Here is a 19,094-nt window from a genome sequence, read left to right on the forward strand (position 1 = left end):
GGAAATAAATTTTATATCCTCCTTAGCAGTGGTGTCTCTTTCTTACAACTATTACGTCTACTCTAGAATCGATTACTATAATTCTCTACCACTTCTTTTTATAAGAGAACCATGAGTTTCAGGTTGACTTTGTTCTATGTGGTCCATTGTTGCCATAGATGTATGCTTCATTCTAACGTTTTGGTAGATTATCAAAAGAAAATGTTTAACAATTGGACCATAGATGTAGAGTTCTTGAATGTTATACAAACTTGATATCAAAGTTGTGGAATAAATGTCACACGACCTCACCTCTTCCTTAATTGATGTTTTTTTTTTTTTAATGCTCGATAATCAAAGAGAGTTTAGCTTTATCAGCCATCAATTGGTTTACAATGCAAACAGGAGCAACATAAAATTCTAAAGGGACGTCCATAGCAACGTTTGATTGCGAATGCGCCAAAATATGAGCAACTTGATTTGCACTCCTCGGACAGAAAGAGAATTTGCAATCAGGCAACTCTTTAGCTGTTTCCTTCATGTCCATTACCAATGCTCTAATTCTCCATGGTATATTTTCATCCTTCCCTGAACATGCTTTAATAGCATTTAGGGCATCACCTTCTAATGTGCACTTATACTGGTGAATATCAGTCGCCATTTTCAAAGCAAGTTGAGCTGCCTTCGTTTCAGCCTCCAGGACTGACGACGTAAAAGCTGAAAGAAGATAAGCCATTATCCTTTCTCCCTCTTCATTACGACACACTGCTGCCATATATGCTTGTCCTTCTTCAAAAGCCGCATCAAAATTGATCTTAAGTTCATCCTTTGGTGGTGGAGTCCAGTTCAAATTTACAACTCTCCCTTGCATAACTGGTTCACTAACCAACTCAATACTTTCAGTCGCGAAGTCGTTTACCATATTTGTTGCTTCAATAATTATCTGCCGGCTGTTATAGTTCGTTCCTTCAAACACTAATTTATTTCGTGCCTTCCACATATACCACATTACACAAATGCGTAAAGCAATAGTATCTTCATTCTCTTCTTCAACTAGTCATTTACATAAAATATTTTTAATGTTTTCCATACCTTCTAACCGCAAGTTTAATGGGGTAGATAACCAAGTTTCCCTTGCTAATCGACATGTTCGAAATAGGTGATCTATATCTTCTTCTGCCTCTAACCAGCAATCACAAATTGTAGATAATGTCGGATTGAATTTAAGCGTTTTCTTCTTTGTCAGGAGAGCATCATGTAGAACTCTCCATAAGAACATTCTTACCCTCGGCGCAAGATTCAACTTCGACCAGACTTTTGCCCAAGATAGATCGTGAGGCAGTTCCATGCTAAAGGACGAAGAAGGCATCTCCTTTGAGATTGTAGTATAAAGAGATTTTGTTGTGAAATTTCCTTTGGTCGTATGTATCCATACTTCCTTGTCTTCTTCCGCTACCTTAGTCAACTGAATTTTTAAAATTTCTCTAGCCGATAATGAGTCAAATAATTGTATGATTTTATATTTTTTTCCAGCACCTATTCTCATCAATAAGCTCTTCGACAAAAGTCACATTATCCCCCTCTAGCTGTTTGTTTTTCCTTCCCGGCTTAAATCCCCTTAATGTTGGTATCCAGGGGTCTTCCCACACTCGAACTTTTTTCCCATCACTTATCAAGTAACATCTTCATTTTTCTATAAATTCTCTCATTGCCAATATACTTCTCCATGTCGCGGTCGATGTACTTGTCGGCTTGGCCTTGAATTTCCAAAAATCTTCATGCTTTAGATATTTAGCTCGTAATAATCGGACCCATAATGCTTGAGGTTCATTCTGAAATCTCCAAACCAATTTCCCTACTAGAGCTTGATTCACAAACCCCATATGCCGTATTCCCAATCCACCTTCCTTCTGCGAATTTTGAAGCTTCTTCCAATTTAAAAAGTGCATCTTCTTCTTTTCTTTACTGTGCCCCCACCAAAAATTTCTTTGGCATTTTTCAATTTTTTCTATCACTCCTTGAGGTACTAGATTGGTTGATATATAATATACCGGAATAGAAGATAACTCACTTTTTATAAGAGTAGACCGCCCTGCATGAGATAATGAGTTTCTTTTCCATCCCATAAGTTTATTTTCGACATTATTTAAAATACCATCATACGAAGAAATTTTATGTTTTGGCTTTAATAAGTAATTACCCAAATATCGATCATTCATCTGCATCTCTTTCACTCCAAGTATATGGAACACCATTTTCCTTTTTCCTTCATCACAATTTGTACTCAAGTGTATAGCGGATTTCTGGTAATTTATAAGTTGACCTGAACAGTTCGCATACTCGTCCAATATATTCTTCAAGGACGAAATATTTTTATCTGATGCTTTCCCGAAGAAAAATAAATCATCTGCGAACATTAGGTGGCTAATGCTTGGAGCATATCTATTGACTTTGAGCGCACTATATCCATTTGTTTCAGCTTGAATCACTAATTTAGTGAGAGTTTCTGAGCATAATATGAATAGATAAGGGCTAAGAGGGCATTCCTGTCTTAACCCTCTCTCACTGTAAAAAAATCCCTTTGGCCTTCCATTTAATATAATCGAGAAAGAAGTTGTAGATTCACAATTCATTATAAGTAAGTGAGTACTATCTATTATACCATACCTCTTCAATACCTCGCTTAGAAATTTCCAATCAATTCGGTCGTATGCTTTCGTCATATCCACCTTAAGAGCAAAAGAGCCTTCTTTTACCGAGGTATGAGCAAGTGAATGGAACATCTCTTGAGCAATAATTAATTATCGGATATTTGGCGACCTGGCACGAAAGCATTCTGCACTTGGGAGACCATCTGACCCAGAAATGGACGTAACCTGTTCGTCAATATTTTTGCCACAACTCTGTACAGGACGTTACAAAGGGCAATAGGCCTATAATCAATTGGTTTCTCAGGTGTCTTCACCTTTGGAATCAATGCTATATTTGTATGATTCAGATTTCTTGGAAGATGCCCCGATTCGAAAATAGCTCTAATTTGTGAAGTGACCTCCTCCCCAATAGTTCCCCAACACTTTTTATAAAATATAGTAGAAAATCTGTCTGGTCCCGGAGCTTTACAAGATTTCATATCTTTAATAACCTGCCAGATTTCCTCTTTTGATGGCGCTGCACTTATGAACACATTCTCACTTGCTAGTAGTGGTCGATTCGTTAAAACCAATGCTTGCTGGAATTCTGATATTGGTTCTGCTCTAGATGCCCTGAAAAAATGGTCAAGAAAAACATTAGTAATTTTAGTCGGGTTATCCGACCAAGTCTGATCATCTAACTTCACTGTGAGGATGTTATTTTTTCTTCTTCTATTAAGAACAGAAAGGTGGAAGAATCTCGTATTCTTATCAATATCTTGCACCCAGTGTTTCTTTGCTCGTTGTGCCCAAAATACCTCCTCCATTCTCCTCAAGGCTTTGAGTTTCGCCATAACCCGAATTTCCTCTCCCAGCGCCAAGTTTGAAGGTGTCTGATTTTGTATTGTAAGGAGCTCCTCTTCGGCTACCTTAATATTGTGAAATACATTACCTACTCGTTCTTTGCTGCACTTCTTCAGTCTCCTTGCTAGTTGTGGTAATTTATGAATAAAGTCCCCACTTGTTTGACCCCAATTTTCATTCATCATCTCATCAAATTCTTCATGTAGTGTCCAATGCGCCTCAAATCTAAACGGAATCGCCCCTTTCAACTTCGCCTTTCTAGTATTTAAAATGATTGGCGCGTGATCACTATTGTACCTCGGTAGATGTTTTACTAATGAATTCGGAAATTTTAGTCTCCATTCCGGATTAGCTAGAACACGGTCTAATCTTTCTCGAATATGATCTTCAATCCTCCTTCCATTGACCCAAGTATAGGCAGGTCCTGAGTACCCAATATCTATTAGCTCACAATCTAAAATTATCTTTCTGAACTGTTCCGCAGAATGCCTATTGAATCCACCGCCACCCCATTTTTCTCCTTCATTAACAACTGCATTAAAATCGCCTATAGCACACCACAGTTGTTGTATTTGAGAATTAAAATCTTGCATAAAGTCCCAAAACTCACCTCTGTAATTTCTGCAAGGGGCTCCATAGACTGCTAGTAAGCTCCATTTTTGTAACTCTCCTACAGTTTTAATTCTAGAGTGTATATGATTTACCGACGATGACACAACCTCGATATCCACTTCATCATCCCACAATAGCCAGAGTCCTCCACTTAAACCATTAGACGGTACTATATGATGATTTTTATACACCAACCTTCTTACCCAATTTTCTGATGAATTTTGAGATAGTTTTGTTTCGGACAAAAAAATAATTGACGGTTTTATTGCCCGGAGGAATGTATTAACGGACAGAATAGTCGGAGCATTTCCCACTCCCCGACAATTCCAGCTTTGTATGATCATTGAGTGTGCGGCCTTTCTGGGCTGGCCGCCTTCACCCCAACATTTTCCTCAATACCCTGCTCAGTCCGAGCTTTTTTCACATCTTTTCTCGATACTAATGGTGCTGCCACCACCTCTTCTCTAGCTCTTTTACTCTTCTTCCCTGCTTGTTCATTGTTCTTGGTTATTAGTTTTGGTAATTCCCTTGCCACTTTCTTCCATTGACCCAGATTCACGGTTTGTTCATGTATAATACTGTTTTGTTGAATCCGTTTAGTAGGTAGTAATAATGCAACATTTAGAGGTCCTTCTCCATCTACATTCATCTCAGTAATACAAGGGTTTCCTTGTCCTAACATGACTTCATTAATCTCCAGTACTTGCTTGCACCTCTGTTTTTCATGCCCACCAATACATAATATGCTTTCATTATCAATAAGTTTCTCTCCTCTTTCACCATTAGCATGATCCTCCTTACTGGTAAAATTTCTACCTTTTTCAACTCTCTTCTCAATTTCCACTTTCCTCCTTAATTTCTGCTTTGGCTCCTCTTCTTGTAACCCCTCTAGGCTGTTCACAAGTGGTCGAACTATGATTTCGGTAATTGTGTCCTCGTCTAACATACTGGTTCCCGAGTTACTCGTTTGATTCCCAATTGGAAATAAATGTTTTTGTAATTTACCTGTTGTTTCTATTTGTGATTCTTGTATAGTCCTGGTTTCTTTTTTAGCTATTTCCTTCTCTTGTTCCTTTTCATTTCCTCTCGACACCTTCATAACTGGTTTATTATTTGATCTTTCAATTCTTTCTTCTCCCACTCTTTTTCCATTGTCAAATCCGAGGTTTCGTTTGAAACTCGCTTTCATGTCATCCGTAAATCTTGGGAGTAATAGAGTTCTTGCTTTTTCTTGCTTTTCGCTCGACCATTGGTCTGATATTGCTTCTCGCACCTTTACTCGCACTTTGCAATCAACCATTACATGCCCAATTCTACCACAATAATAGCAGCATTTGAATAGTTTTTCATACTTGATTTTTAATGAGCATTTCTTGTTATCTGATAAAGTAACTTCTACTTCTTATTTTAAGGTTTTGGTGATATCAATACAAACTCTAATTCTAGCATACCTTCCCCATTTAGCAGCTTCTTCCTCCTGAATATCATATGGTTTACCTATTATAAGTCCTATCTTCTTCACTGCCTCCTTTGTTAGATATTCGACGGGCAAACCATAGATTTGGATGTTGAAATCTGCAGATTTGAAGCAATGATCCGAAGGGATTTTATTTATTTCACATTTCTCCATTACCAAGAGGTCTTCTTGAATATACCATGGAACACTTTCTTCTACCTTCTCCCTGTCCGTTGTTAATTCAAACTTAATTAAGTATGAACTCTCATAGAATTCATTAAGCCATATTCTTCCTATTGGTTTCCAAGCTCTCAGCAGAATATCCTTCATCACATTCATATTCATTGTTCGTCCAGAAATGAGTTTAACGGCTAAACTCTTTCTACCATCATCATCAGATTTTGAATCTGCCTTCTCTAACTTTAACCTGCCTTCATTGTCCTTCCCCATTAAGTTCCCCATTAAATCAACTATCTTTTCCAAATCCGTATCCATTGTAGCTGTACCTAATCAAGAGAACAACTGAATCCCTTGCCGATTTCTTGTTCCTGAATAACAAGTTCCGGCGAGGAGCAAACTCCCCAAAGAATCGCCCCAATAACGGACGAAGAAACCTAATTAGTTTGTTACTTCTTATTCTTCTTTTTCTTCACTATCAAAGCAAAGTATGTATATTGCAGAAATTTTATCCTTAATTGATGTGAGATCTAAGTGTAAGGTAGTGAAAAGAATCTCATTGTTCATTTTCAGTCACAGCGAAGGTAAAGATCAACTCAAATGGAAGCTCACAAAATCAGGTAACTTTTCAGTCAAATCGATGTACCATCACATTAGCACTAATAATATCACCCCTCATCTAACTCGCAGAACTGGAATTTCATCTGGAACCTTCCTACTATTCCTAGAATAAAGATTTTCATCTGGAAAATCTGTACAAAAGCTCTCCCGGTGAGAGACAGAATAGGAAAATACATTGACAATAACTTCACTTGCCCATATTGTATGCATACTGAAACAATTGAACATGCACTATTACATTGTGATATAGCTAGAAACGTTTGGTTTAATTTTAATATTATATCTGAAAATATTATTTCGATTTCGGAATGGATCTTCTCGTGGCAAGATAATAACCAAACTTATCATACTAATGAAGATATTCATTTTGCTAGCATCCTTTGGATATTATGGAAAGTTAGATGTGACCACTGCTTCCAGCACGAAATAAATGATCTTGATAACATCATTAGAATGATTAAGGCATTTCCAAAAACCAGCAAAAAACCGGCGAAAATCAATCAAAAATCTCCTGAAAAATGGCAACCGCCAACTATACCTTTCATTAAAATTAATGTTGATGCATCTTTCACTAATGTACTATCAATTTCGGGAATTAGCTTGATTGCACATGATGCAGATGCAAAATTCATAACAGCTCAAGTGAGGAATGTGAAGCAATAGCAATCTTAGAAGGTCTACGTTGGGCGAAAGAACAAAATCACAAGTCAATAATCATAGAAAGTGACAACTTAAATCTCATCAAGCACATCCTTGATAAAAGACACTCTGTCAACTGGCAATCGTTGATTCATATCCGAAGAATTCGAGAAAGCAGAAGAGAATTTGATATAGTGCAATTCAAATACACCAGAAGAGATCTCAACTTGAATGCAGACAAGCTAGCAAAATGGGCGAGAAAGAAAAATAGAAGCAAAATGTGGCATAATGTTCCTTGTATTTTAGTTGATAAATATTGTAATAACATTTATTCCTATTAATGAAAGAATAGTTCAACAAAAAAAAAAAAGGTAGTGAAAAGAAATTTATGTTTTCTTTTTTAATCTTGGCCCTTTTACTAGATGATTTGATCACATGTAAAATCACCCGAGCATCATTATAGAACCGGGATGGAACTATAGTAGACCAAGTTGAACGTATGTATACACGTTTATAGGAAATTTGGTCAGATGACTTTGGTCATGATAGTTTTTGGTCAATGACCTCAATTATTTATACGGCTCAGATGACCACTTTTTTTTTATGTTTCATGCCAAATTTACCTCAATTATTCATTGTTGCCGTCTCCTGAAATGAGGAGATCTCCTTGATGAGATTCAAAGATGGAATGAAGCCAAATAATATATTTTTTAAAATTATTAAACTAATAAAATGGCCTGTAATCCAATGGTTTTAACGGGTGTGTGCGGGTATAAGGGCGGAGCCAGGATTTTTTTGACCTACGACCGACTTAAATAAAATTTGCATATTAATTTGTATCCACAAGGTATCAGTGCTTGCAAAAGATAAATATTTGTTTTATTCAATTACAATTGTTTCAAACTTTTATTCATTTTATGATATTCTTATTTTTCTAATGATACACATGTCTAATCAAAGAAAAATTTTAAGTTAGATTTGAGGTAAAAAAAAAAGACACAAAACTTTTTTGTCTTATATGGTACACATTCTAAGCTAGCTGTCTACAAAGAGCAACTATTCTGACAAACGAGATCCTCCCTTCCGCAACAACTATTATAAAATAGAGAAGTGGAGAAAGACATAGATGGAGAGGGAAATATGAAAAGAGAAAAGTGAGAAAAAAATGAAGATGATGAAGAAATAAGCATAAAAAGAAGGAAGTTGAAGAAAGACGAAGAAGAAGAGAGAAACATGACGTATATGAACGAGAACGATGAAGTGAAATAAAGATTTTAAAAAAATATGTGAGGATAACAAAATGAATAAAGTACAACAATATAAGCCCAAAGAAGATGGGGGACAAAAAAGAGGTCTTGACAAAATTGAGTGCCAAAACTACAATTGTTACAAATTAAGAGTAGATTCATGACTTCTATATAAATTGGAAACCAAGAAACAATTATTCCCCTCAAAAGGAAAGGTTCAAAAAAAACAAAGAAAACAACTTCAGGGAGAGTCGAACCCATGATCTAATGAACATCAGTCAAAGTTTCTACTATTTGGGTTAAGTACCTTGACTGATGGCATCTAGATCCAAAAGTATTAGAACCAACCCAGCCGACACTCAGGGTTAATGTTCATACGGTTCCGCTCCTGAGCGGCTAGTTTTCAACCCTTTTTACTTATTTGCCCAATTCGAATGTGGCTGACTGCCCTTTACCTAAATCTCAAGCTTGACCGACCCGACTTGATGTGAGCCCGAGCCCAAACGGGCCATCCCGTTTCACACCCTAACCACCATCCATGAAAATCCGAACTCCACTAAACTAGTACTCATATTAATTAAACATAATCATCAGAAAAATCAACACAAAATCTTATTAAAATTTTAAAATCTAGTGCTGAAATAGAAAATCTAAGTCTTTATAACTAGGGCTAAGATGAATACCCTAGAAAAACTAGATAAGAGTTGAAAAACCTCAAAATCTTTGTAACCAAATCAAAATTTTTAGATAGAATAAAAAAGATTAAATTTTCTATATCAGATCTCTCACATTAAATCTACAATATACTGAAACATATGGAAATCAAGAGAAATTAATAATATAGAGCCTATCTTCAGTTTGATTGATAGAGGAAGAAGATGGTGAGTAACAAATAAAACCCGTTCGATTAAAGAGATTCGTAGGTGAAGAATATTTACCTCCAACCACCTTACAAAATCATGACTTAAGAAGAAAGAGAAGGAGATAGATGAGAGTTCGGTTTTTTAGTTTAGAGAGAGATGGAAAGAAACGGTTGAAGGAAATGAAGTGGGAACCCTAAAATTCTTTTACCTTGGACATATTTCTAATCGGACGGGTAGCGTTCAGGTATAACATGCGGGGTGCCGGTGTGAGAGCGTATCCATCTGCAGCCTATGAATATCCTAAGTTCTCATTTTCATCAACAATCATCATCATTGAAACTCATTTCAACTTTTTGGTCTCATTTTCTCATAAGGAAATGCAAAAGTTACAAAAGATTTTGACAAAAGATAGTTCCTAGTTGATGTGGCGATTGTGGTTTGAAACTTTGACCAAGTCTAGGCCGTTGAGAGATGAATATCACAACCGCCACATCAGCTGGTAAATTTTTTTTGTCAAAATCTTTTGTAACTCTAGCATCTCCCTTTCTCATAATAGTTCTTCGTCTCTGGGGGTTTCTTGATTTCTTAGAGCAAAGATTTGTGAAAATTAACCATAAAAAAAAAAAGAAAAATCAATTTTCAGCCGACAAAATCTATATGACAGAAAAAAATGATCTTTTTAACATGACAGTCATAACCAAGACATTGATACATCAATAGGACGTGATATGCACGATTACTGCCGAATTTAGACTTAAAAAAAAAAACGGGCCTTAAACACAACTAAAGTACTGGCCTAAAAACCATGATTTCACCTCTCCTGCGAATCAAACTTTAGACTTTAGGAGTACATGAACTAAATTGACCTATCAGATGATGGCTTCTCCAGTCATTCATCATCGTCAATTAACCAGTAGCCTAGGGAAAACATGTCTAAGAATTAGATCTCAACTTTTCAAAACAAAGGTATTTCAGAGACCACCAATATTAATGTGTGTATGGATAAAATTTCCCTCTCGATATAGAAGACCAACTATAAAAGGCCCAGTTCATCCATCTCCTAGGTATCCTCGGGATTCGCAGCCAATAAAACTCATATCAACCGTCAGATTATCAGCAGTATCAAGAACCGTTGATCTTCTGATTTTGGCGGGGTCATCTGAAGTGGCGTTTGGTATAATACAGGTAATTCCTCTTTCTTTTCAAATCTTTCCACGCTTTCTCTTCGCCTCCTACTTTTCTGCTTAAAAAGAAAATCAACAAGAACCCTAAATCGCCATGGCTGAAGATGAACACGATCGCTCATCTCCGTCAAATCTAGATTCTTCTTCACTCCCTCTTCCACCAACTACTCGCAAATCGGTGCATCAATCTCTTGGCGGAGGCGCAGGTTCCCCTCTCTCTCTCTCTTGAAACGGGAAATTTGACCCTTTATTTCTTGTATTGTGTCTTTTAGGGTTTCAATTGGGTTCCTTTTATTTGTCTAATTTCATGATTAATCTTGATAATTTAGACTAGAATTTAATTTTGATTAGTGGGTTTTGATTGATTTTGGTAGTTGCTGATGTGCTATTGTGGAAAAAATGGAAAATTGGGGCTTTTGTCCTGATTACTACAACTACAATTTGGTTGTTTTTCGAAAAAGGTGGATATAGCCTATTATCCTTTGCTGCTAATGTTCTACTTCTTCTCGTAACAATCTTGTTCTTGTGGGCGAAATCTGCTTCCCTTCTCAATAGGTATATTGTGATTCTCATGAAAAACCTATTTCTTCTTGTACAATTTCATCAAAATTTATATATCTTGTTAATTATAAAGTGGTTATTAGGTTAAAGTTTGTTTGGTATTGTGATCCAAACACCAAAAACAGTGGTTATTAGGTTAAAGTTTGTTTGGTATTGTGATCCAGACCTCTTCCTCCCCTACCCGATCTCGAAATCTCAGATGCTGTTATTGAAAAGGTTACCTCTGGATCTGTAGTATGGATTAATCGCATATTGGCTGTTGCTCGTGACATTACTCTGAAGGGAGATGTGAAACTTCTCTCGCAGGTTTAATGGAATATGAAATCTCTTGAACTAAATTTGTTCATATTAATCAAGAACTTACATAGATTTGTTAAATTGATAATGTGGGTTCTTGTTTTTGTTTCTAGGTAGTATTTGGTTTGTGGGTTGTTTCTTATATTGGAGGCATCTTCAACTTCCTTACCCTTATCTACTTTGGTGAGTTTTTGAAGAGAATTTTGTGTGTTGAAGGTAAATGCTTTATAAAGATCATGGGTGTTTATGATTTTTGTTTGTATATTGATCTATTTACATTTCTAATGAGGCAGTTGTACTTCTTTCTCTTGTGGTTCCTCCTTTGTACCACAAGTATCAAGACCATGTTGATGAAAAGCTTACTGCAGCAAACAAAGTTATAGCAACACAATATAGGAAAATTGATGAGAGCATCTTAAGCAAGATCAAGAAGGCTCCAGTAAAGGAAAGGAAGATTCAATAGAATGAATTATGGTAAGTTCTTGGTTAACTCTCTCTTTCTTTTATTGACACACAAACGTACATAGTGTGCAATGTTGCATGGACATTCAAATGTTCAAGAATAGTCCCACTTGGGAACCAATAATATAGTGTTTAGGTCCTCGCCACGCATTGCCAATTGGTTTTGATTTGGGTGGCCACAAATGTAATGAAATTCATATTTTACCTAACTTACTTTCAAGTTTCACTAGTTTATTCAGAAATAGAGAACTATGTTTATTAAGCTTCTGTACCATGATTAATTTCATTTGATGGGTTCGGTGTTGATGGCTCCCAGGATTGTGGGTATCTTTTTGCATGTTAATGGAACTTCATATCTCTCATATTTTTGCCTATTTATCATACTATTTCATGGTGAATGATAATCGGAATAGATATGTTGTGATAGATAACATCCCCTCTAGGCTGAGAGCAATTGTATTCGAAGATGAAATCGTTCAGAATCTGGGAATAGTATCACTTATTAGTACAGTTTAGAACTATATTCTGAAGTCAGGCTAAGACCATTTTGGTCAAACAGCAGAGGTTACTTCGGTTACGAGTTTTCTTATGAGCAAATTGCATAGTCAAACTTGCTGGACATAATGACTACATCTAGTTAGCAATTAAAATCAATTTCCCGTCCCAGACTTCCTAATACAATTGCCATCTTGGAAAGGCGTAGTTGTGGTTAACCGTTTGGTTTACTATCGGTGTATTTATGTATTCTGTGTTTCATTGAACCATTTCATATTGTCTATATATGGTTTATGCTGCATGAGCATATCCTTATGTTTTAGTTTTGAAAAATTCCCTCATCATAGGTATACTAAGGGTAAGCCCATGTGCATGTCTATTGTACTTATGTTGGTGTGAACTGTATATCAGACAGAGTATCTGCATTCGGCACCTGCATACTTGTCTGTCCTGATGTTACGTTAATCTCTTTTCTTAATTGAGTTATGTTTTTTTTGTCGATATGTAGAAAGAGATGACTCTATTGTAACAACAAGAGTCCTGTGTTAGTAGCAACTGAGCCTTTTGTTGTTTAGACTGGATTCTGATTTGCTGGTTTTATATGTTAAATGTCAGATTTACCTCGTGAGCGTTTCAGCATCTTCATCAGTCCGAGATGAGCTACATATCTGCGAAACTGGAGACCACAACTATACAACAATTCCATTCCAGGAGTAGAAATTTTTTTGGTCGTCCCTCATCTCAGTATTAGTAGTCCAGTTACAATTGTGATTGTTATATTTTGTTTCAGTTCTATCAGACGAAGAAATTACTTTCTACAGGTTGGAGATTTTTTAACCCAAAGTTCTATAAGTGCAGATGATTCGTTTGGTTTTTGGAGTAAATGTACATCATGTAAGTTGACTAGAGATTTTATGGTTCATCGGATGTGCTTGAGTTTCACTGTTAATTTTGTTAGAATTTCTTGGTGAAAACATAATTAGGATGCTTGTTTCGATCTTTACTTATCTTCTTCATCGGATGGGTTCTGTCATTTTATGCCATAAGAAAAACTAGGCAACTAGATCCTAGCGGAAACTAAAAACATATTGTGCAGATGCATATATCCACTTGACTAAATCAATACGGGACTATTAATTTTGACTTCACATGAATTCGGAATGGGACTAAGGGCAAGCTGTATATATCAAGATAGCAACGGTAAAACGTGACATCTTAGCTGATTTACTGAGGTTTTACGGTACTTTTTTTTTGTTGTTGTTGAAAGAGGTTTTACTGTACTTGAGAAAAACATAAAAACGAAAGTGTTAGTGAAGAGCTAATGAATGAAAACTTTGATAGAGAATAGAAAACATGAATACAGAAAAGATTTGGAAACTTATAGATCAACCATTAAGGGGCTCTTTAGTCGAAAGGGGACTGATTAAAGTCTTAATATATGGAGATGATTTACCAAAATATGATATTAATATACATTTTCGAAGTACTATACTGGGCAAGGCGGCAAGCTAAGAAATATATCTTTTTTGTAGCTGAAAATAGAAGCAAAAACTGACGCAAACAGTAAAATATAATTAAACAAGATCAAATTAAGAATAAGAGAGATCATCTAAAGGAAGAATTGGTGCATAGTGAAAACTCTTGCCAGTAATAATTTGATTTTTCAAAGTAATAAGGAATAACTTTATTAGCATAAAAACTGAATTTTGTTGCAAATTTATTCAAATGATTGTCGATTATGATCTAACAATGAAACGACATGTTTGACATATTCGGAGAAAAAAAATATATACTTCAATTATCTTGGTCGCAAAATTCAAAATGAATTGATACTCACTGTATCAATAGAAATCAATGATGAAATCATAAAGAAAATTAAGAAAGCAAATTACTACTTTTCACTATATGTGGAGCAATTGTCTCTCATGGCATGTTATTCTTAAAATTGAAGAGTATTTCATTGAATTTTTGAAGGTTAATGATACGTGTTGGAGGGGATATTTTAACAAAATTAAAGATGCAATAAATAATCTTCACCTTGATTAAACACGAATGAAAAGTACAAAGGTGTACAACCAAGACTGTTGGAAGTAAGTCCAACAACTTTTTACACACCATGTGGTTCACATAGTTTAAACCTTACTCTTTCTTATATGCTCAAGTCTTGTAAAAAACATAACACATTTTTGTATGGGTCATACACCATACCTACACAGTATATTGTCTTCACCTCAAAGATGAGAATCTCTCAAAAACACTTATCAGTTATAGAGAAGTCATTGTCGGGTACCCGTGGGGAAAGCTATGTTGAAGCAGTTAAAGCTATTAGATATGAAGTTAGAAAGGTTTTTATAAATATCATACAGTATGACAAAAAGATCACGTCATAATAAACTTCGTAAGATATCCAGAATTATGATTTTACTTGGTAATTTATGAAAAATAGAGAATGTCACTTCGCAATTCTTATTAAAGTTATGTCATTGGTGTTTTTTTTTTGGAATATGACTTCGATGTATGATAGTATTTTTTTTTTTTTTTTTTTTGGAAGTCGACTACGATCTACGTATGTCGTTATATTTTGGCACTTGATACATCATAGATGTGATAAGCTCGATAACCGCCCACTCAAACACTAACAGAACCGGGCCTATAGCTCAACAAGACATGGCCTAAAGCCCAACAACATTATTTACACCCTAATAACCCCAATTCAAATAACCAAAGATTCCACCTTCTCTGGTGATTCGAACCTGGGACCTCCAGGGATTTTTGGAGTTTATGTCAACACCTTGGAACCACTTGGGCTACCAACTGTTGACGACGTATGATAGTATTGTTGATACATCAAAGATGTGATAAGCATGATAACTGCGAGATTAAATAAGAATGAGCCTAAAGCCCAACTAAACTATGACCTAAAGCTCAACTAAACTATGACCTAAAGCCCAACTAACTATGGTCTAAAGCCCATCTACTTTATTTATGCCCTAATAATCCCAAATTCAATAATCCAGAGATTCCACCTCCTCTAAGGGTTCAGACCCAAGTTATATTGACTGTTTCAACAAAAAAATTGAAGCAAACTGGTTAGATTTTTGACAATTGTTTAGAATACTTTTTATTTATTTGTTTATGTATTTCAGAGCATATTTTGCTCATTTTTTGTTTTAAATTGAATTTCACTGCTTACAAATGTAGAATATAAACTAGGATAAGATCACCTTTAGTCTCTCTTTCTTTTTTTGTTGAAATGTTATTACCTTTTTTTCTTGGTAATTATACCTGACTTCCTGTAACACTTGAGATGGATTAAACATACACCCAAAATTTCAAGAAGAAACAAGCATGTATGCAAGATGGAATCGAACGATGATTCCGAGTTATCCCGTCAGTATTCTCCATATAGAAAGACCATATCCGATCGAATTGTACAAAGTAGAAACAGGTCAGACACCTGGTAAATGGGGCCGCCGTCATAGCCCGAGTATAAATACTCAGCTAATCCGACAAACTATCGCAATAAAATTGCGAAAAGGGTTGGAAGTGAACATGTTACGGAACTTGGATTAAGAGTTAAATCTATTTGATAATTAAAGACAAATGTTATCAACAAAAAATGAGCTGGAAGATAAGCAACATAAACTGTACGACAGAGATAGAGATTAATATTCGAAATAGAGTGTCGACCGGAGTCGAAGGAAAGTTGACATGGTGGTGTGTAGTAACTCCACATTTCTGGTGCACATACGGTGTGCAAAAAAACCCCAATATGATATTGGGCCTTGGCCTTTTCTCTTCTGCGGTGGTGTTTTATAGGCACGAACACAATTTAGTCGGATAGTTGCAAAAGACCCATAATTTGTGGATAAGAAACTCAACCTTTTGGAATAAAGTAAGATTCTATTTTAGATATATATATATACTAGGTGTCCACCGCGTCCTACGGACGCGGTAGATCCCTTTTAGCTAACGCTTTTGTTATTGTATCCGTCTTGGTCGACACGCCTCGGTGGTGTGTCTATCTCGAGGTTGTGCATATCCAAATGCAAAATGCGTCACGGATTCCATTTCTACATCATCAAACATCATACATGGATCTGTAACTCGCATATTCTATGCGAATCACAGATCTTTGTGTCATCCTCGATGTTGTAGAAATAGAATTTGTGACGCATTTTGCATTTGGATATGCACAACCTCGAGATAGACACACCACCGAGGCGTGTCGACCAAGACGGATACAATAACAAAAGCGTTAGCTAAAAGGGATCTACCGCGTCCGTAGGACGCGGTGGACACCTAGTCCAAGAAAGAAAAAAGATTCTTTCACTCTTTAGACCAATTATGCGATTTCCAAGCTATTGAAGTTTATTAAAAATAATATGTAAGCAAAGAAGTGTCACTGGCTATTACTTATAGACTCTAAAGTAACCTATGACTACTTATAACATACACTGCATGCATACGAAATAAGGTTACTATATTCAAATTAACACCAAATTGTAAAACTAAATTATAGTAATGTTATTCCAATATAATCCATTGTAAAAATTTACACATTAGAAGTATACATTATCTACAATTTTTTTAGATGATACATACACAGAATCAAGAGAAAGAAAAATTTTGATACAGAGGAGAGAGACGGAGAATAAGATAAACTCCTCAAAAAATTCATTAATGTTCATGTTTTTTTTATTCCTTTGGCCTTGTAAATTAATGAGATTGCAAATGGTTGTTGTTCTCCTCTCATTCAAAAACTCTCTGCAGAAACAAAAGACAATTAAATAAGACGTTAAATAGAAAATAATTTAGCTTGAAAAGAATGTACATTAACATTGAATGTTGATGTTTAATTAATCCATTAAGATTGTAGTGGCTGCAAAAAGAAAAAATTCAAAGGCTGAAAATATTCATTTTGAATCTACGTTTAAAGGAAATATTCATTTTGGAGAGATTTACTCCCATTTAAAATAATTCAAAGGCTGAAAATATTTCATAATTAGCAGAGAGATTGAGATATAAAGAAAAATGATGGATTGGTTGAACCTAACCTTTAGACAAAACACTAATAAAACCTGCAAAACTAAAAAATCTATTGTAAGTCATTGAACAATATAAAGAGTGAAGGAAATCAAGAAACAACAGGGATCCAAAAATACAAACTGATACATCTGCCATTAGTAACGAAGAAGAAATCAATTTAAATTTGGAATAACTTTAACGTGGCATAACCACGGGATATAGGAGGTACATACATTTTCTTCTTAAACCAACTAACATAACCAATCAAGAAGGAAAAAAGATAGATCAATACATAAGAGAAAAAAAAGATGAAAATTACAAATGGTTTTAAATTGAATAAATCTACTATATCCATTGTCACCCCTATCATTTCTTGTTAATTAAAAACGGCTGAGAGATATAGGGCTAGGAGTATACCAAGAAAATAAACGAATGAGAGATATAGAGTGAAAGAAATATACAAGGAAGGAGAATATATATTGTGGGTAGTTAGAGATTTCCTCTCCACTAATTTCTCCAACTCCCACAATCTTCCCCACGTTATAAGGTACTATATGTGTAAATGACCATTATGGTCTTTCGGTTAATTACATTGAAGTTAATTTAGTATGTAATTTTTCACATAAATAAGGGTATTCAAATCCACTGGCAGTTTTGGTAAGTTCCAGATATAAGTTCAAACGTATTCTAAAAGAGAAAATGAAGGAAGTTAGATTAACTGGTTTCAAACTCATTTTGAATCATTAGATTGTAAAAACCGTAGATGAAAATCCGAAGACTGTGAATATCCGAAGATAAATCTACGGTCGAGCTCAAAAAACACCATTGTGCTATATATAATAGATATATATATATATATATATATATATATATATAGGTAAAATAGAAAAATGAATAAACAAAAATGAGCACAAACTAAAAATAGTATACCCATTTTCTTCCAAAACCATAAAGTAAATCGAAATGGCTCCCACAGAAAAAGTGGGTCAAATTGGAATTATTAAAAATCCAAAAAGTTAGAAAAATAAATCAAAAAGGTGCAAACAGGTATAATTGGTCTTATTCTTTATGGAAAGCAAAAAAGAAGGAACAAGAAAGTGTGATGAGATGAGGACACAGTATTTCCTCCTCTCTTGACTCATTACTTGTAATTTAGCACTTTATCTATATATAATATAATATTATTGTCAATAATTTGATACTTAAATAAAAAATACTTATTATTAGCAATGTGATTGGATTTTATCTGATTTGTCAAATAATTAGAGAAGGACCCCGTCAATTTACAATTAATCAGAATGTACCTATTCCATGATTCATGAATATTCAACGTTATCTCAACCCGTAGCATCCAACAATTACTGATATTGTCTAATTTTGGATACTTAAGATTAACTTGTACGATTAGTTTCTTAACAGAACAAACTTGTGGTAGAATACCTCAATATAAAATAATTTTGATCTTGCACTTAATAGTTTAGAATTGGATATGCCACTGATAGAAATCAGAGAGAATGAAAATTTATTAATCTCTTTCAGAGAGAATTCAATATATTCGATTATTACAAGCTTAATCTCTTTATATAGTTCTCTACTTATTTAGTTATAGAGAGAGAAAGTGAGAGAGAGAGAATCTGTTTCATAACAACCTAACTAACTGAATTGGTTATGAGTTAGTTAGGTTGTTATTTAGGCTATAGGCACCTCGGCCAGCTACACTTATACTTATATCATTACACCTCTATAACACCTCCTTCTTCCTTTAGTTCTTTGTCTTTCTCACACTAAACTTACACCATTAATATACTCTAACATCCCCCCTCAAGTTGATGAATCTAAAAGAATCATCAACTTGTCTCTTAGAGTAAGAAACAAATCTTTAGGTAATCCTTTTGTAAGTAAATCAGCAGGCTGTTCATGAGTTGGAATGTGCTGAATTTGAAGAGAACCAGAAGCTACTAAATCCCTGACAAAGTGAT

General features: G+C 35.0%; 2 protein-coding genes across 3 annotated transcripts; one reads left to right on the forward strand and one right to left on the reverse strand.

Annotated features, from left to right (window-relative positions):
- Positions 1 to 319: 319 nt before the first annotated feature.
- LOC147565846 (uncharacterized) lies at positions 320 to 901 on the reverse strand. The gene has a single exon (XM_086652724.1). The coding sequence runs from the start codon at positions 899 to 901 to the stop codon at positions 320 to 322; it is 582 nt and encodes a 193-aa protein (XP_086508850.1).
- Positions 902 to 10,293: 9,392 nt separating this feature from the next.
- LOC147565847 (reticulon-like protein B10) lies at positions 10,294 to 13,036 on the forward strand. 2 transcript variants are annotated; one of them, XM_086652326.1, is made up of 6 exons: positions 10,294 to 10,478; positions 10,647 to 10,827; positions 10,998 to 11,139; positions 11,244 to 11,346; positions 11,424 to 11,604; positions 12,703 to 13,036. In XM_086652326.1, the coding sequence occupies exons 1-5, from the start codon at positions 10,367 to 10,369 to the stop codon at positions 11,591 to 11,593; spliced, it is 708 nt and encodes a 235-aa protein (XP_086508452.1). In that variant the 5' UTR covers positions 10,294 to 10,366; the 3' UTR covers positions 11,594 to 11,604; positions 12,703 to 13,036. The 2 variants fall into 2 exon arrangements, with proteins under 2 accessions (XP_086508452.1, XP_086508453.1); XM_086652327.1 differs by having other exon boundaries at positions 11,244 to 11,313.
- Positions 13,037 to 19,094: the final 6,058 nt, after the last annotated feature.

This window comes from Eschscholzia californica, unplaced genomic scaffold, assembly GCF_041429995.1.
Source record: "Eschscholzia californica isolate CP2 unplaced genomic scaffold, dmEscCali1.0.p SCAF_1, whole genome shotgun sequence".
In the NCBI taxonomy this organism is placed as follows: Eukaryota; Viridiplantae; Streptophyta; class Magnoliopsida; order Ranunculales; family Papaveraceae; genus Eschscholzia; species Eschscholzia californica.

Excerpts from the sequence above, each read along its gene's own strand:
- LOC147565847 (XM_086652326.1), top strand. The coding sequence starts at position 10,367 with ATGGCTGAAGATGAACACGATCGCTCATCTCCGTCAAATCTAGATTCT. Across the intron at positions 10,479-10,646 it reads ATCTCTTGGCGGAGGCGCAG|TTGCTGATGTGCTATTGTGG; the intron begins GTTCCCCTCTCT and ends TGATTTTGGTAG. Across the intron at positions 10,828-10,997 it reads TCTGCTTCCCTTCTCAATAG|ACCTCTTCCTCCCCTACCCG; the intron begins GTATATTGTGAT and ends ATTGTGATCCAG.
- LOC147565846 (XM_086652724.1), bottom strand. The coding sequence starts at position 901 with ATGGTAAACGACTTCGCGACTGAAAGTATTGAGTTGGTTAGTGAACCA.